Genomic DNA, 27,459 nt, shown 5'->3' with positions numbered 1-27,459 from the left:
TGCTTGTTCAGGATCACGATTTGAAAACGGTGGTGTTGAACGTGTTTTTGACAGTTACAAAACAATGTACAATAATTTTGTTAACGATCTGCGAGGAATCCTCGTATAAAATTGAATTACGAAGCAGTGGACGGGCATTATTAAATATCAGTTTTTCGCAAGTCCCATTGCGATGTGAATGCCTTGTACATGAATATAAATTATAAAACAGCAGCTCGATCACAACAAATTGTTCTTATACGAAGCCTCTTCGAAAACGTATTAAAGCAAACAAACATTCGCAACAACAAAACTTCCAATTGCAACAACAACCAAAGCAATTGGTACAGGTTTTTTTTAAAGGTAATTTACATACATTTGCATAAAAAGGCGGGGCTAGCGATGACGAGGGAAAACCCTTGCTTATGATCAATAAGTTCAATCAAGTCACTCTAAATTATCTTCTCTCATGAAGACGAAACTGTCGATGGTTAGATTACATGCACCGGTAAAATTAACTTCTGCAATTCCTCCACATGGGATGTTCTGGGTGTTCCCCCACGGTGTCGGTGTCGTGTGTCGTGTTGTTTGTCAACTGATTGTGTAGTAGATGCGGGTTGGACAATCTTAATTGCAGGGAACCACTCCGTGGGTTTGTAAATCCTGATGCTTGGAAAGTTTGAATATCCAGCACATTCACAATACATCGCAGATGATGTGAAAAGCGATGCTGCTATAGATTCCTCTTGTTTAAAAAAAAAACTCGGCAAAAGTAATCCCAAACCGCACTACGCCGCACCGAAGAGTATAAAGACGCTCAACAAATGAAACCGATGTTGTGTACTGTGCTTCTTTTACACTTGTCCTCGTGGTCTTTACAATGGGGACGAGCTACAACTTGAGAACATGGTTGTGATCTCTCCAAAAAACACATGGTCTACAATTGTAGGGCTTATATAAAACCACGAGAGAGTAGGGTTTTCTTGAGTCCAATAAAACGCTCGGGCGGCAGTTCTTATTATCCACTCTATCTTTCTACAGTCTCCACCCCTTCTAATTCGTTGACATTTCTCGACGTGTAGTTGAAGCTTATCAACGTACCGCACTCCCGCAGCAGTGTTCATCCTAGGTTCATCTACACTATCAAATCCAATCGGCTTGTGAGTTACTTGTCCTGCCGTTATTGTTCAACGAGTAGGATATCTCGTGGACACCATTCACGTTGTTGGGCATCTCCGTATCCATGAGCATCTGCTCGGTCTCTCGGGCAACCTCGGCCATTTCCGTGAGCTTTCGGGTCAGGTGTGGGTTGCCGACCACCATGTTTCTCGTTTTCAGTTGCTCCAACTGCGTGTACAGCCTCTTTAACTCGTCCTTTGGATGGGAAGATAAATCGGGAGAGATAAATACACATTTATTGCTCCTATTGATGAAATACTCGGTTTTGAACTTGACAATGTTTACCATGACTATTCAATCGGGTTTTTAAACAGATTTTTCGGGAAGGAAAACATACAGGACGACATTCAAGGGAGGCTAACTGAGTTATGTAATTGTTCTTGAGCTAGAGACTCCCTAGACGAAGTACTCCACCCTGTGAGAATAATACAGTCCGAAGTAGGCTACTGACACCCCAATCTTCAAAGTTCAAATTTGGGGTTTTTAGTTCTCACCCGAATGAGCACCGCGGGGTCGACCCAGGGAAGCTAGTCGAACGCACCCTTTGTTCTTGTTTATAGACGATCTGCCCGCCAAGGGCACTGTACAAACTCCCACAAGGGGTTTAAACACCGAGCTGGCAACAGCCAAATTAGTTAAATGTCTATGATTATGATCCGCACAAATCAATAAATTGTGATTCAGTAACTAGACGACAATACTTTAAGAATTCTAGTCAATGTGAAATCAGCCGTAAGCTTGTTAAAGGATTCGAACCCACTATTGCAAATACTGAACCACTGGACCACTATTCTTGACCCTTCTGGTGCTGGGCTGGGGGTAAGGACGGGGTTACTATTGTGTATGGATCCATTCGCCAACACCGCCATGACGTAGTAGACATATACATACAATATTTAACATTACCTCAATATCTCTCTGGTTTAACGGTTTCTCCATTTCCGATGAGGAGGTCTTTGCCATTAATCCCTGCGAGGACAGAGAATTATCCCATGTCCTCTGTCGGAAGGCTGTGGTGGCAGTTTTGATCCGACTCTCCGTCTTGTCGCCCTTGCCTTGGATCACCAAGTAAATCTGTACCGAAATGGGGAAATTAAAGACCCATTAAGGTTTTAGTATCGAGCCGAGTTGAGGTCGCCTCCCTAGGCCGTAGGTTATTATATGGCATTGTCTGTCCACGGCCGGGAGGTTGAGCACGTTCTTTATTGGCTCAAGTGGGCACCATGGCCTGATTTCATAATAAGCACAAAAAGTAGCTAAGCACAACATAAATATCATTACCAGAATCGGGTTACCGGCTAAAATACCATGTCACATGTTAATATATGACTGGTATCCTGCATCAGAAAATTGTTAAGCATTGCTTAAGTCGCTCTGTAGGCACGGCCAAAATTCATATAGCTACTTCAGCAGAAAACATAACTTAACACGTTTCTTGCTTAGCAGGAATGTGCAGAACACCAGTCACAGATTGTACATGTGCCTTGGTAGTTTAGCTGGTCACTATATTCTGGTATAAAAAAAATGTTGTGCTAAGCTGATTTTTGTGTTTATTAAAAAAGCTCTATGAAATTAGACCCTGACATGATAGGCTGATATCAACACTCTCCGCAAGATGTACCCCCTACTTCCCGTCAACCATGCCCCGCCCATATCAGGCAACTTGTGCTAGTGTCATTTTCCACCCACCTATACAGCCCACTGCAAATAGCCTAGGCCTAAGATCATGTCGCAGTGAAGCTAAATAAGCGTATTTGATGTCCTGGGAACTATTTATGCCCCACCAGTGGCCTAGGGCATTAGTTTTTTGGCATGCAACTTTCAAGATTTAACAATTTTTTCTGCGTAGGCAGAAAGTGTGTATGGGCATAACAGTATTTTATTGTAGACGATCATTTGAAGTTTAGATTTGCACGTGCGCAATGTATTTGCGTTTTTGCGTCACTCATTGCTTGCAAGAAGACCATCCTCCAGCAAGTTGAGCCTCTTGCCTGTTGCTTCGTTTACGGTTAACACATTTTAGAACGTACGCATAAAACGTTTTAAACAGGTTTTATTAAGTGAACTGCTACTGTACATGCAAACGTTCATTGCTTGTATGTGGATAATGTTCTGCCCCCAAGCGGCCAAAGAAAAGTGACAAATATAACAAAACACGACCTTTTGTGTACAGTGCATTGAAAACCTGCAACCAACTACAGGATATTGACCTCCTGCATTGACGTCACAGGAGCTTATGCCTGTCCACGGTATTGTATTTCTGAGAGTCATATTGCAAGTTAGGCCGTGTCCAAATTAATGGTTTCTGCAATGGCTTTACGGCTGCAACGCACAGAACTCATATTCTCCAACGATGGCATTAAAGCCAGTTGCCATAGCTTTAAGCCGAAGCCGCTTAAAGGCAGTGGACACTACTCAAAATAGTTGTTAGCATAAAACCTTTCTTGGTGACGAGTAATGGAGAGAGATTGACGGTATAAAACATTGTGAGAAACGGCTCCCCCTTTGAAGTGCCATAGTTTTCGACAAAGAAGTAATTTCCACGAATTTGATTTATAACTTGAGGTCTCGCAATCAACCATCTAAAACTAAACGCACACAACTTCGTGTGACATATGGGTGTGTTTTTTTTTCATTATTATCTCGCAAGTTCGATGACCGATTGAGCTCAAATTTTCACAGGTTTGTTATTTAATGCATATGTTGAGATACACCAACTGTGAAGGCTAGTCTTTGACAATTACTAATAGTGTCCACTGCCTTTAATTTGGACGCGGCCAAAAGATAACGATGAACGCGCAAACGCGTAATATTGGCCTAAACTGTCAACTATGCAGTAGCCTACATAGCCTTGCTCAAGGCAGTCGAATTATTCACTCCGAAAAAAGACCGCCGCTTTATAAAAACCCACCCGTATTCACTGTGCGTAAAACCCACCCGTATTCACTGTGCGTAACATCGGACGACACGATGCCCCCGTACACTATCCGCATGCGGAGGCCGTCAGGCCGACAGCCTTGTAGGGTCTGTGTTGAAGCCACTGACCTCATTACTATAATAAGCGAAGAGTTCCCACGGTCAGCTCATTACCATAATGCCGGCGAAAGATGAGACATGTCTACATCATCACACACCACCACCACGGACGCTCAGCGAGCATGATAGGCGTGTGTGATTGGACGTCAAAATGCATAATTCATTTGCCTCACATCCTGTGTTGTCTGATAGGTCTGACGAACGATATACATATTCATGAGCTGCATACTAGCATATACTAGAGCCCCCCCCCCCCAATTTCGTCCTCTATTGGAATTTTTTCAACACAACACATTAAAACGGGAAGATACAGACCCGACAAGGCTGTCGGCCTGACGGCCTCCGCATGCGGTTAGTGGTGTACGAGTGCGATGACTTGTGTGAACAGTATTCGTACGATCTGACAGTGTGTACACGGGTGGGTCATTCGGTGTGATCGCACACACCATGCACAGGGGTATACGGCGGGTGGGTTTACAGCTGCGTCTTTTCGGAGCGAATAATGCGACTGCCTTGAGCAAGGCTATAGCCTACAGTATGATCGTTGTAGGGTACTTATAGTGAGAAGCATGGGATATCTACCTGGTGGCCAAACTATAGACTGTGGCCGTTGGGAACCACAGATACAAACATTGAAGTAATAATAATAATTAATTAATCCGAACATGAAATAGGGATCGTTAATCCGAACATTTGGAGGGGATAGTCTTAATCCGAAGGTTCATTGATCCATAGTTTTACTGGTCCGAAGGTTCAGTGGTCCGAATCGACGATAAGGTCCGATAGTTTGAATTGACGATCGAACCTTTTGTTATTTTGGACTATCGAGCCTTCGGACTGTTGAACCTTCGGACTATCGAGCTGTAACCCCATGAACACCAGGGCGAACCACTTCTCTTTTCGACAAGTGCATGCACTGGGTTCATTTGCATGTGTTACACAACGCATGGGACCAACGGATTTCCGTCCCATCCGAAGGACGAAGCAATGGTTAAGTGTCTTGCTTAAGGACACAAGTGTCACGGCGGGGGATTCAAACCCACACTCTGCACGGCTGGGGATTCGAACCCACACTCTGCTGATCAGAAACACCAGAGTTTGAATTTGGTGCTGTTTAAACCACTCGACCAAAAACCTGTTGTGCTGCCCAGATCGGCAATCGGAAGATATGTGCGCAGAAACAGACGTGGTTAACTTGATTGAGATTGCCTTGGTACCAGCGACCTATTGTTCCGAACTGTTGGAATATGCTGGAGTCATGAGAGTGCATGCTTCGACTAGAGAGACACGATACACAGTAGCCATTATTAACACGCAATGAGTCTTCAACTCCCACTTTATTCTCAACCAAAACTTGTTCGCGTGACGACGTCAGGTGAATTGGATCAAAACGAAGGAACTGGCAGGGGAAATAGGTGGCGCCAGACACCAAAGTATGACAAAGCCCCGGACCTGTCGGGGTAAAAAACATAAATGAGATTTTCCATTATGTAGCAAAACTGTGGGGCATACTGTCCCTGAATCGCTCATTGTTGAAAAGACCATTCAACCAATCCTTCCGCAAAGAATACAAGAATCAGACGACATTGAAACAATGTGCCCCGTTTTAAATTAATCGATTGTTTGGCAATACCATAGCATTAACTTGTTTTATTTTGTTCACAAACGATCAATTAAAACAAAAACTGTGCTTTGTGAATTGTTTCGATCGTTTCTCAAGCCCACAACCCAACATACCTCAACACCCAGAACTCTGATGACAGTGGTATACCTTATCATGTAATGCATGGCCAGTTTTCTATGTCCAGATCTCACGTCCCCGTTAACAGAATCAAACAAAAGATGCAGTTGGATTTTAAAGGGTTTGGGTGATTGGGGTTTGAAGTACGAATACAGATTTAGGTTCAGGCTAACTTGTATACCATTTTAACATGGCGTGTTGTGGCTTAGCGGTCAAGTGTACCTGACTCAATCCCCGGTCATGACACATTATACGGGACAATTAAAACCGTTATTGCTTCAGCCTTCGGATGGGACGTAAAGCCGTTGGTCCCCTACGTTTTGTAACGCATGTACATTACTACCCAGTGCACTTTCTTTTGAGAAAAGGTGTTCGACCCGATGTGCCTTGTTTGATTGGCTATTGCGCCACAGCAACTGGGTGTTACACATAAGCCTTTTTGAGGTATGGCGAACACAATACAATGACACTATTAGGTTTAGGTAAAGTTGTGTGTACACAGCAAAACTAAACAGTTCACTCATAGTATAGTGCATACCATACCTCAAAAATGCTAATAACTTTGTAAATGAATTGGTCCCATGCTTCAAAAACGTAGCTTCACAATATATTGCAGGAAAATGCTGAATTTGAGCGCCACTGAGTAAAGAATATGAGCGCTGTGTATTATTGTCATGTACTGTAAACCAGCCTATGTCAAACTATGATTGCAACATTGTTGTTGCTCGATTGGATAGAAGCATCTATGAAAAAGTGTTACAAAACACAGGCTGGTTTGGAGTTGCAAATTATTCCACGCTCACTTTAACACTGAAGAACGGACGAAAGGGTTAAGTATCGTTTAAAAAAAAAAAAATATGGACCTATCCAGGAAGGATGAATGTAATCCTCAATGACTGGATTTAAGCCGCAATTTCCCCGTCGGAAATGACCATTGTAAACATAAAAACACTTGGTCGAGAGGAGAGTATGACTGCCAGAGAATTAATATCAACAGTCACTCGGGGAAAGATTGCTTTTTTATTATTGCCTTGACTCAGCATAAAATAGTTACAGTTTCAAAAGAATGATCCAAAATAGTACATCGACTTATGGTGGAGAAAACATCTGCTGGGTGTGAGCCGAAGAATGGGTTTGTTAACGGAAATTACCACGCTGTGTTGCAAACATCTTTCGGTCTATGTATTTGTTTGTTTGACTACGAACTGCCCCCTGAGATTTCGACCTTTTCAAACGGAAGACAATTACCCTCCCCATCAAGATGATAATCCTACAGTGTTTTCTCTCTTCCTTTTTTGCTTGTTGGGAATGAATAGGTCTCTGAGGGTTTAGTAATAAAAAAATACTCGAAGGTGCAGACGCATCGATCTGCATGGACCGTATGGGATGAACACATAAGGCTGGGTTCGCTTTGATTGGTAATTACACGAACAAATATTGTAATTAATTTTTTCTTGGGTGGCCTTCGGTTATTGAGACTCGACTGTTCATGTATGCCGTAATGTGCTGCGGAAAATACCTCAGTGTGTGCAAACACTACTATAGTGACGTAAAGCGGACCCCAATATTAGGGAGCTGCTAAAATGCATTTAGATTTTTGCTTTTTTAAACCATCGATTGTTCTAATCCATATAAATGTGGAAAGGACTAAACAAACATCAGCTGTTCCGCTTTTAAAGGTTGTTAGATACAGTTTTAAAGAGCAAATAATATTATTTGTGTTTTGTTTGGCACTGTTCGACTGATTTAATACTATATAATAATGTGGAAGATATATGTAATGGGCGGTTGCGTTTTTCATAGGATTTCAGATACATTTTCCCAGAATATCACTTCATTTCAGAGGGAAGACTCACAGAAATATTGTTTTAGTAATGTGAACCTTATAATTAGTATAGCACCCAGACTCAAATTAAAAGGTGAAAATTGTTATTACAAATCCTTATATATGCGCATCTAAATATCACATTAAAATGATTTTAGTATATAATTAAGCAGTGATATTTAATATCTTACAAATGCTTTTAGTACATCACCGAAACAAAAAATGATTCAGTACGAAATGTGTAACCAGTTATCGCTCAGACTAAATAACAGTGATACTTATTATCCCAAACCTGTATAACCCCTTTAAGTGCATCCACATTTTTGTAGAAAGCTAAATTGACTTTATTTCGCCGAACTTAATCTTTCTGTTCAAGCTTTGTGCGGATTCCATTTAAAAGCGGGTCAATTCCATGGCTGTTTTTTAAAAAAGATATTTCTTTATTGTCACCAAAGCCCCGACAAACAAAATTAATAAGGAGGCTCCACAATTCCTCAAATCCACACAATGCGACCAACAAATACAATCGGTTTTTCTTAGATCCCCCGGTGTAAAACTATACCTTTTGTTGTTTTCTTTTGGTTGTGGCCTTTTAATTTAAGTGTGACTTTTGCTTCGTGTTTGATCCAGATACAAAAAAATGATACGACGTCAACAAAAACACCCTCATTGCAACCAACAGACACGAAACCGTGTTTTTCTTCGAATCATATTCACAGCCAGAAATATTATCTACTCTTTATGAAGCGTTTAACAACCTATGTTTAATTTGGCACCACCAACAGAGGGCGTGACAGATAAACCGATCAGAAAAATTGCAACGGAGCAACACGGGGTGAATCACAGGCAAAGGGATTGCACAAACCAAAGTGAAATGGCAATATAGTCGACTCTGTATACTATTAGTTTAACAATGACGCCTTTGCTTCCGAAATAGAATAATTACAGTAATAAAAGTAGTAATAATATAATAGTAATAGGAAATAGTAAAGATAGATGAAACTTATAGGGAATCAGTGTATAAGTATATATCGATACGGTATAGTTTCACAACCAATTTGTAAGTCAGTATGTGGATAACCTATGTCAGACGATAGTTTCTTAATCACATCGAAGCTCAGTGAGTGGATAACTTAGTGTAACTAACTAGGTGGATAACTTATTTCAGACGATAGTTGCAACTCTTTTTGTAGCCCGGTATAAATATGTTAGTAAGCTTTTTCATGTGATATTTTCTTAATCACGTCGAAGCTCAGTGTGTGGATAACTTTGTGTAACTAACTACGTGGATAACTTATTTTCAGACGATAGTTCAACTCTTTTTGTAGCCCGGTATGTGGATAAGCCTTTTTTCAGGTGATAGTTTCCAACACGTTTTGTAGCTTGGTATGTGGATATTTTCTTACGATTTATAAATAGTCTAAATGTATGGCACAGAAGCTCAATCTTGGTAAAACGTGTTTCATATAATGAGACAGTTTCGAAATCAACTTGTAGCTCAATATTATGTGCATGGATAACAACCGTGTAATTTTCAAATGTTACTTAAAAACAGGGGGGGTAGGGAGGAATACCCTTACCTTGCTGCCGAATAGAAGCGCTAAAACTACTGACGTTGTAAGTTGACTGTACAAAAACCATATGATATAAATAAGATCGGGATTGGCCAGATCCTGAAGGAAGAAGCTGCAAATGAAAAACGGGAAAAGAAAAAAATTATACTTCCATGACGTCTTGTTATAAAATTTAATGGTGGAGGAGTCTTTCATATTTTCTTTGTTGACTTGTAGGGATCATCGAATTTAGTTAGGAAGTTTATATGTTTGACAATAATATTTTGTTTAGATGAAACTCATTATCATGACGCAAAACATGTTCAACTAAACCAGTGATAATAAGTTACTCTCATTAAACACGACAAATCCACCAAAGTTTCTTGAAACACCGGACAAAACTATGTTTAATTGAAACAAATAAATACAAAATAAATACATAACTAAATACAAAATAAAACAAGACAACCACTGGGAATCCCTTTAAATTTGTGAATAGATTAAAACATACAATCTGTACATTTCCCCCAATCAGAAAATAAAACAATTGTGATAAAAAACATTCCCGGTGTTGCTTTTATACCGCGAAGAAAGGTAAAAAGGCTTCAAAATAAAGAAAAAATAACCTGCTGCATGCTTATTTTGTTGATTTGTAATAGGCGAGGTCATGCAATTATTTCCCTTAATTATTTGGGTCCATTAGACCGAGGTGATTCTGATTAACTCCCATGCGGTGCATTGTTAATTTGTCATTCAACAAAACATCTCTAATTGAATGGAAATGACGTCCAAGACGTTCCTGATTGAAGACGACAGCAAACAAAAAGAAAAAGAAGAAAAAGAAGAAGACAAAACAGCAACGTTTCCTTTCTCTATGTTTAAACGCAGTTTATTTCTAGGAAATTCACGTTAGTAAACCCATCGCTGTTGCTGCTGTTGTTGTTGGTGGGGTTGTTGTTGATGTTGTTGTTGTTATTGTTGTTGTTGCTTTGTGTACATACACAGATTCACACACTCTGGGTGCAAAATTGTTAGCAAAAGGGAAGTCTGGGTGTTTTTTGGACAACCTGCATAAAAAATTGACACCCTGTTTCAAATTTTGACCTGTTTTATCTGTCATTTATAATCGGATATAGGTGAACAATTTGGACACCCAGGTTTTTTCAGTATCCGGCCATTTTTGACACGGGTTTAACAACTCATGGTTAATACCTTGCACTCTTCAAGAACGCCGTAAATTGTCCTCAGATATTTCATTAAATGGCACCCTAACGGGGCATTATCAACATTATAATGGCTGAATTGGATTTAACTCATTTTGCCAGGTAGGCGAATATCCCTTGTCAACCCATTTGATACATATTTTAAAGATGTATAAATGAATGGCTTGTCATGGGATAATAATACTGAAGATCATAACAAAGTAATACACTAACGTTTGTATTTACGTCTTGTTACGTTTGTATAGTTTATTCTCGAAACATCTTAAGTGTGGCATCAGACTGGCGTTAAGTATGTATCACTTTGCTAATGTTTTTGCAGTTAAATTCCCAAAAAATAGCAAGAATTTGATTTGAATCAGGATTTGACATTAAAGTGTTGCGTCAGTCTGTATTACGTCGTATTTGTTGCGATGATGTATATTCTCTAACAGTTTGAATGTGACATTGGAAATGTTGCCTACATTATACGTTGTATATTTATTGCGGTTGTTTTATGGAAACTGTAGCTCGAATGAGATATCAATACATATGCTGGCTGATAAAGGGCTAGACTGGTCCAGTATCAGCCAGCTCTTGTTTGTTTAAAGGCAGTGGACACTACCAATAATTATTTAACATAATTGTTATCATAACACCTTTCTGGATTACGAGTAATGGGGATAGGTTGATAGTATAAAACATTGTGAGAAACGGCTCCCTCTGAAGTGACGTAGTTTTCGAGAAAGAAGTAATTTCCCACGAATTTGATTTCGAGACCTGAGGCTTAGAGTCTGAGGTCTCGAAATCAAGCATCTGAAAGCACACAACTTATTATACGTGTGACCATCGTGCGACTAGGTGTTTTTTCTGTCATTAATATCTCACAACCTATTGTGACCAATTAAGCTCAAATTTTCACAGGATTGTTTTCTTATGCATACTGAGATACACCAACTGTGAAGACTGGTCTTTGACAATTACCGATATTGTCCAGTGTCTTTAAACGTAAATTGATTGAAAGCGAAATTCAAAATAGATGTGCATGACGAAAGCCTTTATCATCAGTAAACTGGAAGGCTTTTAATTTATTAGACGTGTTGTGACAATAACCATGATACATTTATAACGACCCGGTTCCTGCCACCGCAGCAAATAAACCGATCTATTCGGCCTGTTTGGACTCAAAACGGTCTCTAAATTTCCCGTTTTGCATTTTTGTTGCTCAACCCAAACATTTAACTACGCATTGATTGCCCGATCAGCGGCCTTGAGTCAACACCTGCAGTTAACAAGAGACGATTTTATCCCCCTTCTAGCCTTGAATAATCTGGCCCGAAAATAAAATCAATTTACGCAGCCAGAGTTTTGTCCTGTCCGTGAATTAAGTCGGTCTGAACCAACAAAACTGGTGCTGAATTTAATGCTTCGTGAGACCAGACGCTGCGCCTTGAATACGTAACACGCAAAACTAATCGTGTCTCACCATGTAGGGAGGCATGTGGATGTATAGGGTTGACGATGCTACAAGGATGCATGATGGAAGGGAATGATATGTGAATGATGCTACATAATTATGTCTCAGTGCTTCGTCATTAAGTAAGACACCACAGGTTGCATGATGATGATGACGATGATGACGATGATACCGATAGCGTGTGATCAACTAACCGACGTCAGTAAACGAGTTACTTTGATATTTAATCATCCATAACTTTAATTCAATATCCGGATTCATGTTCATTGTTTAACATTCAAATTAAAGGCAGTGGACACTTTTGGTAATTACTCAAAATAATTATTGGCATAAAACCTTACTTGGTGACGAGTAATGGGGAGAGGTTGATGGTATAAAACATTATGCGAAACAAGTCCCTCTAAAGTGACAGTTAAAAAAAAAAGTAATTTTCCATGAATTTGATTTCGAGACCTATTTAGAACCTGGGGTCTCGAAATCAAGCATCTAAACCCATACAACTTCGTGTGACAAGGGTGTTTTTTTCTTCACTATTATCTTTCAACTTCGACGTCCAATTGAGCTTAGATTTTCACAGGTTTGTTATTTTATGCATATGTTGAGATACACCAAGTGAGAAGACTGGTCTCTGACAATTACTAATATTGCCCATTGTCTTTAAAGACAGAACATTACAACGAAAACCAAATGATCATTTCCTTGCAAGAGATATAGGCCTAATTCAATTTGTCAAATTAATTCAATACTGATTACCCCGATAAAAATGATATTGTTATGAAATTTCATGTGAAAGTGTAATTTAAAAAACAAATAAATCAACTGAAATCAGGTTAGAACAGCTCATGTTTGTTCATTGTCTGCTCTAACATACAGTTAAACGAATATCACTTGTGGCTGATAAGGCTTGGAATGTGATAGTGTAAGATCATCATGTGAAACTGAGTGAAACTGTGTGAAACTGTGCTGGTAATGACTTCCCCAATATTACAAAATATAGAATTCCACTTGATAACATAGTGTATGCCAAGAAATATGTTACTTACACTTATCTACATGTATAGAAAGCTATAGGGTTACGCACTAGGGCAAGACGCACAAGTGTCACACCACGCCTTGATGTTCGTGCATACAGGGGCGGATTTCACAAAGGTAGTCCTAACTTAGGACTAGTCCTAGGCAATGCTAAGAGATAGGACCAGTCCTAGTTAGGATGGGTTACTGGTCCTAACCAGTCCTATCTCTTAGCATTGCCTAGGACTATTGTGAAATCCACCCCTAGTCAATTTGAAATTGCGATCAATGGTCACGCCACCAACGGCCCAAGCAAAAATGGCACAATGATCCCCCATGTTGACAACCAGTCATGCGATTGAGCACGTAAAGTAATTGTGCAATAGACATAGGGCAGGGGCTTCTAAAAAGTCAGTTCCCCTTGTGGTTTTTTGGTTTGATAAAATAAACAGAAACTTTGCAGTAGACCTTAAATCGGTAATTTGTTTTTGTCCGAAATATGAGATGATCGTTCACAAAAGACGACAAATAAATGATTGTTGATAATATCGTTGAGTACTTACGTAGCTACACAAAGAAAAAGCGAAAGCATTGTCTCATTATAGATGGCCCAGCTGATGAATCTACTCTCGTTGAACTCTGAGGGCGCTTTGCGAACAACGTAACATAGACGTACACCCCACAATAAAAGCACCAACTCAGCTGTAGGAAGGGTGAAAGGAGAAAAACAAAAAGTTATTTAAGTTGTATTCAGATTCAAGTTAGGCCGACAAAAGTTCCCGGGTCTGAATTGGCCCGGATCCGGGTACCGTGGGAGTTGACCCACTTGGGGATCAGCATCAGCCGTATTCTGAGTCAAAAATGACTCCCAAAAGAGAGTCAAACTGCGGCAAAATCCCACTTTAACAAGCAAGGTTCCGGGTCATCTGGAATTTACCCGGAGCCGGGTACCGTGGGGCCTTACCCATTTCGGGATCAGCATCACCCCTATTCTGAGTCAAAAATGATTCCCGAAAGGGAGACAAAATGAGTCAAAATCGCATTTTTTTTTACCAAGTTCCGTGTCATCCTGACCCTCAAATGGTCAGCCTTTCATAGAAACCGGAATCTGGGTCAAGTTCTGACTCAGAGTGTGTGGGAATTAGCGGCTGTGGCTTATTTGTCATGTGTTTGCATTGAATCATGATGCCCGAAACAACCCCCTTAGCAACAGCCACAACCGTGTCTATTCAAATCAATCGTTGCGGTATCCGCTGGATAATATGATTCGAACTGCCTCTAGTTACTGGGCAATCTCGGTAGTCTAGTTGATAAGACATTGCTCTGGAATTGCAAGGGTCGTGGGTTCGAATGCCACCTGAGTAATATGAACTCGGGAAAGTACTGTGTGAACAGTGCTAACACAAATCGGTGTATGGTAAAAACCAACATTAATCATTCAAACCAGGTCTAAATTATGAGTAGTTGCAAATACACTTAAAACTGCACATTTTTTATAAATCACAGCTAAGCAGCGTATTAAGCTTGGCTACATTCTTGCACTAGACGCTCCGTACTTTTGACAAGGCAAACATTAGAGAGTAGGGAACGTGTAAATTGAATGTATTTGAAGAAAAGGAAGCAGTTACGAGTTAGGCAATGTTTAGTTAACTATAGGCCAGGTTTGGGTTCCGTTTTAGCTATGCGGTGTGTTTTTTTAGGACTCTGCTAGAGCTATCGTCTGTGCTCCAATTTTGGACAGCCAGCATTTTACCAGGTTAGTCGATTCTCCGTGTTGCCATTCGGTGCCTAGCTTATGGTACGGGTCGAAGCCTAGACTTACATAAATTATTATTCAAAACCAATAAACCTGAGAATCTACAAAGTATGCTCAGACAAAGCCTTGGACTGCCTCACGTAAACCCTGATATAGTCAATATGAATATTTAAACAACTTATTAGAGTCGTCTACCCGCATCCACATTCCCGTCCAATTCCTCCGGACCACAATATTATAGAAAATGCCCTGCGATGGTTTACTTATAAAGGGCTGTACTGCCAAGTTCAGTGATGTTGCGTGCAACCCTGGTTGGGTAAAGTCCCACGAGCCGTCGACAAATAACCAAAGATTATTCCCCCTACCCTCCCTCGAGATTGCAAAGGCCGTGGCCATACCATTTGGCTCTGCTTTTTTCTTAATTTTTTGTTTGATAATAAGAGAACTGCAATCTAAACCCTTTCACCTTGTGCTAAGGTTCGATGATAAGTCGTATGCGATGGAAAGTGGGAGGGGGGGGGGGACTGGTGTATACAGACTAAAGATGTGAGAGCCTACACTCCGAGAAGATTTGCGCTGATTGACGGGGGCTTCTTCATGTGACAAGAAGTCGTTATTTGACTCAGCGTGAATTTCGGATCGATTTTCGTCAATCACTGGGAGTCAAGTCCAAAACCCCTGTTTTGAATCGCTTGCTCGTGTGTGAAGATGGGTGATTTTTTAAAGGACTGGGTTGTGAACGTGATAGTTCATTTTTTGCCCTAAAGAGCACCCACACATTAGCTAGAGTGTGGAGATCGTCCGTTACAGAAACATGCGATCGCCAGTACTATTATATTACATGCCCTCTTATACCGCTTGATTACGTTACATGTTCAATGCTTCCTCGTTAATTAAATCATAATACACCCGATATCAATTATACCATGCAATAAAACATTTAACTTCATAATATGAGTAATTTTGGTACTACATTTAACTATTATTACCAATTTATGTTGAGTCTTTCAGAGAAAGACACTTTGGTCGAAATGTCAGGTCAATAAATATCAAATGCAATAAAAACATAATGTAATTTTTGCTGGGAAGCCGTTTGCCACAGCCATTACCAATCAATGTTGTGTTAATGTTTTACATTACCTTCTTTTCACAACCAACTTTAGTAGTCTTAGTGGTCTGCCATTATTAAATAGTGCTGGGTATTAATTAAAAGTCGGATTATGAAATGGATCGGAATTTTCTGTCCAATGCTACTTCTGTTCACCTAGACATTTAGCCATTTTTTTATATTTGCAACACAACTAAAAATATCAGTTGAACAATTGAAAAGCCAGCACATAATGACAACATCATTTTGGGCTGCAACTTTGACGCAGGTTTATGTGCTTCAGGGATACTGTTATAATAAACAAGCAAGCTAAATTCATGATTGTAACTAAGCTTCGCCTTCCCAAGCCCTGCCATCATCCCAAGCATGTTTTATCCGCTACAGTGTAATGCTCTCTAGTTCCCATTGGGTATCAGCGCTGTGAAGCTTCTTTTTTCTTCTTTTTTGTTCATGCGTCATAACAACCCAACAGCAACTCAAATCATCAAGGCAACGTCTCGTGGCGCATTGATTTCCCCCTTTAGAAACTCTAGCCCGATGATCCACCCGAAGCATGCACCCTAGGATGGAAAACGTCAATATTACACCGACAGATATACATGAGGGCGAGGGTATAGGCGACGAGGCTTGAGAGTCGACGGTCTGCCACCCATCGCATCACCAGGTACGGGGCTCGCTGATGTAAGGCCCGGGAGACGTACTAAGAATTGCAAATCACGTCCAAAGCGATAACATATCGACAGATCACTCGCCAGGTGTTCCTGATAAAGAGGCAATTTGTTGGTATCAGTTGGCTGGAACACGGCTGGCTCAGTGTGGGACTGCGCTGACGATAGAAATTATGATGCATATTTTTTCGTTGAAATCATCTTGTTGTTTAAAAGTTGCTTTTTGATACTAAGTTATTTGTTTCTATATCCTCTTTGGAAACGAAGGTGCAGAATTTTGAAAACCCACATAAATGGCAGTTTATCTTTCACCGTTAAAAAAAAACCGCAGCTGTGCCAAAAAAAAAAAAAAAAAACAAGTTTACCGAAAACAAATTAAAGGTGAAACGAATGAGGTGAGAGTCCAACGTGTAAGTGTGTTTCGTTAAGGGGTCCAGACGTTTGGATAAAGACTTTCCAAATGAATGGAATAAAATAAAAAAAAACGTTGTTGGTATAAAGGTGCCACAGGTTTGGATAGAATATTGCATTTTGAGAAAACTGTTCAATTTGAAGCACTGCAGTTGTGGAAAAAGATATCACTTATTCCAACAAATATGAATCTGAGAAGCGTTTCTCATATTGGGTATTCCAATAGAACATGCGCGCATTATCAAGAACATTACCTGGTAATTCTGCTGCCACCAAGCGTCCTGAAAGTCTCCCATTGCAGACTATTATTCCTGCGTGGATAACCGCTATAATTTGTCGGCAATATCTCAACAATGGTACCATCTTTTGAAATGAAGTAAGTAGGTATAACAAGCAGTTGGTGGGAAAATACACAACTAAAACGTTCAGCAGCGCAGTCCTTGACCAACCGCTGGCAACTACCGAATTGAGGATTCGAACTTTTAATCTATCCCCTATTTCAACACCCTACATTTAACGTATAGTCGTCGTCGAGATATCAGGCAAGCGCACGTCGTGTACAAACAGATACTTAGTCTCCGGTTGGAGATTCAGTGAGAGGTAGAACAAATAAGCAAATAGTGCAAGAGGACGGGTTGAAATCTAGGTTTTCTTTAAAGGGTTAAGACCGAGACCAAATTGAAAGCCAGAATCGAATTTAAACTTCAAAATAACCCACGTTTGATCGACAAGACGGCTCCATCGAACGAATATTGATCTCCAGAGAGCTAGGGTGGGTGCTTATAAAATGGCAAGCAAGAAGTACGAATGTTCAATGTTATTTAGACATAAGCGACCTTGTTTTTCAAATTGACAACATTTACAGATTGGCTTCTGCGTGCCTGGCGATATACTGCCTTGAGATTCATTCCGGAAAAAGGAACAAGGTTTGACAACACAGCTCATCCGGAAAACATTCGGGGGAAAACAGGGAAGAAAACTATATATTCGTGCATTGGCAAAGTTTTTCATTCAAACACAGTATATAGTTAGAACGTTGCGTGAATACAGTCTATGTAATGTTTACAGTTACATATGAAAGTCTCTACGTAGGCCGAAGTTGCGGTGGTTCTGAAAAGAACCGATGGTTCGACAACTTGACGTTTCGATCATGCTTTGATTATCTTCATCAAAGTCCAGCAATCTCACGTAGATGACCGGAGCATACACACTCTGACAATTCCAAGGTCAAAACTGACCCGAATTCCGGGTCAAAGAGGCCTGACCCATTCCGGGTCAGTATGAACCGGCAAGTGGGCGACAAATTAGTTTTTAACTCGGATTATGTGTCACTTTGACCTCCTCTGCGTAACTTAGACACAAATTTCGGGTCACATTGACCCATACATTGGTCAGGGCCCGCGGAACTCTGATCCGGAACTGTTTAGAGTGTACTGATTGAAACGTCAAAGTATCAAACCATCACACGATGCTACTGAACACTTTAATACAAATGTTTGACCGACTTGATACACTAACATAAAACATTTAAACATTTTTGGACACATGAAAGGCCCGTCTGATATGAACAGACTTGGAATTTTACATCCTGTCCTAGATTTCAGAACCGTAAAAAAGGTCAACTCCCATCGGGTAAATGTTGATATCGGAGTGCATGGAACATCCGCATTTCTGTGTCAATTATTATATTACCCTGGACGTTTAGGAAAGATTCGATTTCATCCAAAATGGATTTTTGTTAAGCAATGATTGATGGTATTCTAGCCTAACGGCACAATTCGTTCTTTTTTCTCTTTCCTGTCAAGGCAATTATTGTTTCAAAAACGAAAGCTCAATTTCCATCGCATGTATTTATTTCACCCCAATCTGCATTGTTTAACAGTATATTTTCGTAGTATAGGATAGGCTACTCTTTAATTTTTGCGTTTGCTACATCCACGTTTACACAGCTCTGTGTTGCAATGGGTGTAGTTGTTTAAAGGATTTGTGTACTTTTTGTAACACAAAACACAGTGTCCACTTTAAACTTTTAAAACCGTTGAGGTGCTGTAGTTTTTGAGAAATGAGTACAACAGTGTCATGAACATACGTTTTTACATACTAAAATAATGTTCGTCTCATGGTCACCGAGACGAAAATTATTTTCATGACATTGTTTAATTAACTCATTTCTCAAACACTACAGCACCTCAGCAAGTAATATTTCATGGGAAGCTTTCTACTATAATAATCTTCAAACTGGGTTAGTAAGTGTAAATCTGTGGACATTGTGGGTTTTTTTTTTTTTTGTCATACAAAAGGTACATAGACCCTTTAATGTAAAATCCAAATCATAATGTATGCAGGAACACTTATCCGAATATAAATGAGACATTCTTTTAAGAAATTACTACTTCCAAAATTGATGAGACTTCATTCTGAGATAATGCCTTCACAGCAGAGATCTGAATGGTCGGGTTTACTGACCAGGAGCCTGTCCTTAATTAAGGTCAAAGGAACTCTGGAAACAACGGGTTGTCTCAAGCTGGTGATGATATTAAATTCTCATCAATTAAATGCATCATATGATATCACACGTACCCAGACCGATCAGAGAAATTAAAGGGACTGGCAAGTATAGAGTAAACTACTTAAAGGCACTCGTCACTATTAGTAGTTACTCAAAAAAAGAAATGTTAGCGGAACAAATTACTTTGTTATGAGTAACGGGGAGCTGTTGATAGTATAAAACATTGCGAGAAACGGCTCTCTCTGAAGTGACGTAATTTTTTAGAGAGATGTAATTTATAGCTTCAGACCTGAAGCCCGCCGTTTATCAAGCATCTGTGAGCACGCAAAAGGGTGTTTTTTGTTCTTTTTCTAATGCAGCTTTGATATCATTTGAGTTAAAATTTTCAAAGATTTTTTATTGTATGCATATGTTTGGTTACACCAAGTAAGAATATTCGTATTTGACCAAAATGTGTCTTCAAGTTTCCCTTTAAAGCCATTGGACACTTTCTGAACAGAACAAAAATTAAAAATCTACAGAAGTACAAATTACTTACAGGATTTACAGAGGGTAATGGTGATAGTCTGCCCTTGGATTATTATTCCATGAAATGCTTTACTTTTTGAGAAAAACATTTAAACAAATATCAATTCTCTATATTGAGAATAACGGATTTATTTGAAACACATGTCATGTCACGGCGAAACGTGCGGATACAAGGGTGGGTTTTCCCGTTATCTCCCAACGCGATTGACCGATGTTGTGTGTGCGGCACCTAAACGTAGCCCGAGCCCTAATTGAGGTGGCGCACAATTATTGTGCGATTGCTTTATTAACGCGAAGAGTACATTAAGAGCGAATGCAATTCTACCCTCAAGTTTTTTTTTTTTGAAGTAAGTAACAACATACGACCGGTCTGTGAAATGTATTTTTATATCATTTCATATCATAGGATTCAGTGATGGAAAATTTGTTTATTTGTTGCATTTGCTTGTATATAATATTGATATCTTGCTTTCTATGCCACAATTATCTGTCACATTAACTGATGTCACCATGTGAATTACTACGGCAGAAGTAACATACTTCTTACCTATGTGACACTGTGTTTGATATGATATCACTGATCGATCTAAACTTTGTATCCGTCTTGATTGCTAGGCAAATTGTGATGTCACAACAACAAAATCACTAAGTCAACACTGACAACTCATCTTACACTTAATTTTAGTGCTTTGGGAAACTGAGCCGACTGGACCATGGTCAGCTGAAAAAATGCTGACAAAAATGTTGAAATGTATCTGCAAAGCAAATTGACACAGGGAGCGAGTCACACATCTATATTATGAGCAGGCAGATTGATTTTGCCCTGCAAAATTGTCAAATTTTCATAAAAAAATATGTTTTGGGTTGAACAATATGTTGCTTTCCAAAGTGTTTATAGGTCAAGGGCTCGAATGCTCAAAGCACCAAGATTCATATAAGGATGGGTTGTAAATAAAACCATAACAATTTGCATTGTGAAACCACACGTTTCTTAGCAACTGAGATATTGAATCGCAGTTAACATCAATTAAAGCTCTAATAGCAACACCTATCACTTGCTTTCTAACTCCATGATCATTCTCCATTTTCAATAACATTGTTGTTTTTTTCAAACAGACTTTTGCAAGCTCAATAAACATTTTTTGTGACCAGTAAACGTGTAATATTAATTGCTCACTCGTTTACATTTGTTTTACACATAATGGTTAATCAAAAACAACCAAGTATAGTCTGACGGGAAGATAGTCGCTCGAGAGTGGCAAAAGTCGTGGGTTCGAATCCCAAGCCTATCGATTACTTAACAGAATTCAGGAAAGTAACCAATATCCATTTCCGTTTCCAGTTTGTAACAATGCTACATAAATATTAAAAATTAGTGATGAATTTGCTTGAAACGAAACAGCCACTCATGTGACGTAATTTGCTTTCTAATGGAAAGTTTGGTTATACTTGGACACAACATCTTTCAACATGATTTAATGTTTTGCTAACATTTAACCAGGGCAGTTTGTTTATCAACAGTACAAAGGTCATCAAAGTGCTTACTGACTAATTCCAGAATTTGAGTCAATTGAACATTTCAGAACATTTTTTTCCCTTTTTTGTTTTTTAAATTCCTTACACAAACATGCGTCATGTATTAATTGTTTCCCCAGGTACCGCATCAAAAATCCTTCACCACACAACAAAATATTCCTCGCTACTGAAATGCCAAGGTTTTATTATTAAATTGTATACTATTTGACAATCAAAAAAAAAAAAGTCAAGGCCCGCTATAAAAGACAAACAACTCTCTAGGTAACGGTTAAAATGAGTCAAGCTGTATAGGCTATAAGTAAACCCAGTCAGTCAAGGATAACAGCATTTTAATCTACTGAAATCGAGACTAATTGCTGTTTCATCAGTCGCTGTGGACAATAGTAAATAATTAAAAGACCCGGTATATCCAAAATTAAGTTGCTTCGGAATTGGCAAACGGGCAAGCTACACACTTGTACCCACTTATACATGTCACGTTTCTTTATATAGACCATTACATTACGTAACTATAATTACAATTAGCAGCTAAATGAGAGTCGACACTTAAACGCCGTGTCAGTGAGACACCTCAATTTGTTAAGTGGGAGCAAAGTCTTAAAAAAAGTCTGCCAATAATCGATCTTCTTTATTTTTCATGGAGTCCCGAAATCAAGCATCTGGAAACACACAACTTAGTGTGACAAAGATGTTTTTCATTCCTCTGTTGTGTCGCAGCTTCGACGACCAGCTGAGTTCAAATTTTGACACGTTTGTTATTTTGTGCATATATATAGATACACCAAGTGAGAACACTGGTCAATGACAATAACCAATACTGTACAGTGTCTTTAAAACAAAACAAAACAAACTACTATAATTCTATAGGTTCTTATTAAGTGCTAAATAACAACCCCCAGGGGCGTGTCAAAGCGCTCAGTGTTTTGTCATAGACCTTTTCGCAAATACTGGGGCGCGCGCGTAAAGCTTGGAATTAGGTGCATTGTGGTCTAGCTGATTACAAATTTGATTCATATATATCCCACAATGCACCTCATTCAACAGTCTGCGCTTGCGCATTGGTATTTGCGATAAGGTCTATGCAATGTATGGTGGGGCTACGTTTTGAAGTATTGAGCCATTTTCATTTGCACCATAATGGTTAACAATGTGCTGTTGCCCAGTATGCTGATGCTGTCACTTAATTTGTAAAAATGTAAATATTAGCCATAGACCTTTTCGCAAATACCACTGCGCAAGCGCAAACTGTCGAATGAGGTGCATGCTGGTCTAGCTAGTACCTAAATTTGATAGCTAGCTAGACCAGCATGCACCTCATTCCACGTCTATTGTGCGCGTACCGAGTATTTGCGATAAGGTCTATGCTGTTGGTGCTCTATTTAACAATGTAAACTTATATAGGCAAGACAGGGATGTCCATGCGAAAAATTGTATCTAACGGAAATTAATGCTCTAGCTTTAATATTTTCAGGAGCGCTTAATTAAAACATTGATAGAATTTAGTACGGCGCTTGTCTTTGAGGGAAGGTGTGGGTAATGATATAAAGAGATGCAACTCGCTCTAGAAGAAAGCGATTGCACTACTGTGTTTCTTGTTACCGTTTCCCTTTAACAGCCGATACGGGCAGGTGTTCATATCCGTTTGCGTGTTATGCACTGACATGGCCCACCCCCCAAACACCAAATCCAACCCGATCCAAAGGTCCAGTCCTGACCATCATTCTCCATTAACAACAGTGTCTTTCGGCTAGAAAGGATTCTGTCATGTGCATCTCTTTGATTTCTGAAAATGTCAGCAGTTCAACGTACTGCCCGCCGGGTTGCCGATATGCGTATTACGTGTAAATGATGCGTTCTATATGACACGGCCGTGTTAAATTTAATCAGCATTGATGATTCGACGGATAGTCGCGTGACGGGGGTATATTCAAGCTCTTAAACACAGCACTTAACGTAGATCCCGGGTTTCGCTTTACGGTACCCCCTTAACCCCGCTGCATGAGTTAAAACCATTTACATCATCAGCAAGCACTGTCAATCACAAAGAAACCATGTGGGCCTATCTTAGGTAGTGTAATGAAATCTCACGCCGAGAAAAATTGTCAAAGTGCTTGGTTTGAGCATTATTTAACAGAGTGCATGTGTTCTTTACTAATTGTCGAATAAATCACCTACACAACGTGTTGTCGTTAACATCAATTTCCCTAGCGTAGCGTAAATAAAAAAAAAACGCATCCAGTGAAAAATGTTTTTTGAGTGATACTTGAGACTCGTAAACGAAGCAAATATATTTTACAAGTCAACGTAGGCTATGTCGTGTTACACTGAACAATGACAAACAATTTGTCATAGTATATGTGATGGTGGAAATTTGAAAGGTGTGAATCATAAGAAAGACAGTGTTATTGAAACTTGCAGGTGCAACCGTGTATAGAACTCTTCAGGGATAAAGTGTTGGTTCTAAGAAGAGCCTCAGTAGAATTGCGTACATGGTTGTCCCCGCACGTTTACTGTACTATCGATTTTCTTAATAATGTCCAGTTCCATAAACACGCACGTGCGGCACCATAATGTAGCCCGAGCCCTAAATGTGGCCTGACCTAAATGTAGCCCCAAACATGTACCTAAATGTAGCCCCAAACCTGTACCTAAATGTAGCCCGGACCTAAATGTAGCCCCAAACATGTACCTAGATGTAGCCCGGACTTTTGGGGTTACATTTAGGTCAGGCTACATTTAGGGCTCGTGCTACATTATGGTGCCGCACACACGCATGAAGCCCTTTGTTAAAGGAACACGTTGCCTTGGATCGGACGAGTTGGTCAAAACAAAAGCGTTTGTAACCGTTTTTTATAAAATGCATATGGTTGGAAAGATGTTTTAAAAGTAGAATACAATGATCCACACAAGTTTGCCTCGAAATTGCGTGGTTTTCCTTCTACTGTGCGAACTAACATGGTCGGCCATTTATGGGAGTCAAAATTTTGTCCCCCATAAATGGCCGACGTGTTAGTCGACAAGGTAAAAGGAAAACCACGCAATTTCGAGGCATGTTTGTGTGGATCATTGTATTCTACTTTTACAACATCTTTCTACCCATATGCATTTTATAAAAAACGGTTACAAACGCTTTTCAAAGACCAACTCGACCGATCCAAGGCAACGTGTTCCTTTAAGGTTCATTGGGCTGTTCAAGACTTTTATCGGCTATGTAGTAGAGTATTTGCGCGGGGAACCAGAGTCACAAATCCACGTACATAAAGGCGTGGGGATGAATTCGGTAGACTCCCGTTTATGCTAAGCGAGACCAATCAAGCCGAGCACGAAACAGGCTCATATTATAGGATCAAGATATTACATTGCAAACATCTTGTAGTTCATTAAAAATCTACACTAAAAAAATATCCGTACAACAAAAATATCCGACCAGACAAGCTGAGCATGCAGTGTAACGAAACAGGCTGATATTAGGATCGGGATATTACATTGCAAACATCTTGTAGTTTAACATCTACACTAAAAAAATATCCGTAAAATTTACGGCACTTTACCTGGCAGCCAGGGTGCCAGGTAAAGTGCCGTAAGTTACACGGTGTTGAAGTTTTGTATAAAACTACCCCTTCAAGGCACAATTTACTAAACTTCCACCGTGAAATTCACTTTGCACTTTACCTGGCATCATACACTAATTGTACGGATATTTTGTACAGTGTACGCAACAACAAAAAAAGGATGGAAGTGTGCGACTGTGACAGTGTAAATTAAGTCGCAATATATATATATATGTAAATAACCACCAGCTTTCTAAGAAGGTATCCATGAATAAGAGGAACTTGGCACTTAATTAGGCTAAATTTAAGCCATCTTTTAGTGTGTTTAAAGAGATGTATTTAAAGATAGCTGTGATTGTCATATGGACATTATAGTCCAATAACTTTAATCTGTGCTGATACTTCAAATTTGTAGTAATATATTTATAAAGTACCCGTACTTGGTTATACCCGGACATCTGAGTACAATACTTGGTACCCAGTTATCCAATAACTTGGTACTTAACTTGGCTACGGACTCAGTACTTGTATTTCAAAATACACTACCCTCTCTGACACTTGAAGTCCTCAATGGCTCAAGTAGTCATAATCGAGTACTAATCGGCTACCTTTGTGCTTGGCAGTATAGTACTTCACAATCAATTTAAAGGTACTACAGCACCTGTGACAATTAGCAGTTGTGTGTCGTATAGGGTTAACTATATGTAGACGATGTGACCTGTGACATCACACGTTTACAAAAGAGACACAGAGCCTGGACTTCCTGCAGGCATGATTTGTACACAGCTCAATGGAAGAAAACATAACATCTTATATTTAATGGAAAATTTGCACTGTCTAATTCTTATCAACTTTTGATATGATGAAAGGGGCACATCTCAAAACTTGACCAGCTTTTACTTCATCACAACTCTTGGTTTTATGTGGAAATTATGACACAAAATGTAAACCCATAGGACCAGTGTAGTATCTTGCCTGCCAGATTACTCAAAGAATGTACAAGGTCACACATCAACTTGAGTAGATATGGCAAATCTTTGAGTGGTAGTTCTTATTAGGCCGTGTTTATGTTGTAACTTGAAGGCCCTTGTCCATACACAGCTGATGAGTACACCGGGTGTTTTTCTTTCTTTTCCAGTATCCGAGACCCAAATGGTCACTTGCTTGTTCGTTTTGTAATGTTAAGACAATTCTACATGATGAAAAAGGCAAAGTGCGAAGGCTTCCCCTGTGGACGATGTTAGTGCCTTACAGTGCGTATAGCACGGGTAAGTGACCAGTAATGAATATTCTCACGTTGGGTCAAGATCCTAACACAAAATCCCGATCATGGTTACGACTTTTCTCTTATCACTCCATAAATGATAGTATCATCATTAGTTCCTTTTATTTTCCGATCATGTTGATCGATCCCAGATATGTTGAGATTCATATGTTTTGATAAATTTTGTTTACGATTAAGGAGAAACCGGCAGCCAGTTTCACGAAACGTTAGGATTATATCGAGTAAGGACGAGTACGAGTTACTCGGTCTCAATGCGTCCTTACTTCTATGGATACGGGACTTAACTTGGGATTAATCCTAAGTTAGGAAGAGTTTGTTGAAATCGGCAGCTGTGCACTTATAGAGAGCTGCGGTAGCTTGCGATTAAAACCCATTTTCGGTTGTGTTTTTCTTATTTCTATCAAATTACTCGAGGTTAGTTGACAATGTTGGAAGCTGTAAACTAAACCAAAAGTTCATGTTTCATGAATATATTATGTCAAGTAAAAAAAAATTAACCAGATATCTTTGTATTTTTCTTAAATGACTTATCCTGCTACTGGATACACGTAATGAACAACTTTACAAAATTGCTTTTAAGGTTAGATAAACAGAAATATTTTTAATGCCAAGAATGAAAGTTAATCCCCCTCAAACCACGGCAAGGGTTGGGAAATCTCAGTTGATTGAAAAGAAAAATAGTCAGAAAACTTGGGTATAGATCGATGCTTGTTTTGATTCGTGACAAATCCGTGATAATTGCTGACTAGGAGGTTTCCCTGTCGTCTGGGGGACGCCATTATTATTGAATTGCGAACGATTCATTTGGGACCGACTAGAATCATACACCCACGATTTTCCTTCCTTGCCTTTTTTTCTTCTGCTTGTCTTTCTTTCTTCTTCTTTTCGTTCCCATATCCTCTGTTTGTTGTATAGTAGTGCACTGACGTCCAATACACACACGGCATAATCGTTTGTGTCTTCCCCCTTCACATTTTTCGTTTGTTTAATAGTACACGATTACGTTAAAATCAGCCACATGTTTAGGTGTAGGCCTATACGGGGCCCCGTAAAGGTGCAAGATTAAACAAGTTTTTTTTTCTAGGTATCGAAATATTATTTCTAGGT

The 27,459-nt window shown here is 39.5% G+C and overlaps 1 protein-coding gene across 1 annotated transcript in view; it reads right to left on the bottom strand.

Moving 5' to 3' along the window:
- Positions 1–820: 820 nt before the first annotated feature.
- The window catches only part of LOC139934825 (probable G-protein coupled receptor CG31760), a 167,886-nt gene continuing 141,247 nt past the window's right edge, over positions 821–27,459 (bottom strand). Inside the window, exons 10-13 of the mRNA XM_071929228.1 lie at positions 13,564–13,702; positions 9,341–9,446; positions 2,065–2,232; positions 821–1,353 (exon numbers count right to left, since the gene is read on the bottom strand). Coding sequence (XP_071785329.1) covers positions 1,123–1,353; positions 2,065–2,232; positions 9,341–9,446; positions 13,564–13,702 — 644 coding nt within the window. The 3' untranslated portion in view covers positions 821–1,122. The remainder of the gene's footprint in view (positions 1,354–2,064; positions 2,233–9,340; positions 9,447–13,563; positions 13,703–27,459) is intronic.

The sequence above is a fragment of the Asterias amurensis genome, chromosome 3 (genome assembly GCF_032118995.1).
Source record: "Asterias amurensis chromosome 3, ASM3211899v1".
Lineage (NCBI taxonomy): Eukaryota > Metazoa > Echinodermata > Asteroidea > Forcipulatida > Asteriidae > Asterias > Asterias amurensis.
The sequence above is the reverse complement of the archived record's forward strand: the minus strand, read 5'-3'. Positions and strand labels throughout refer to the sequence as shown.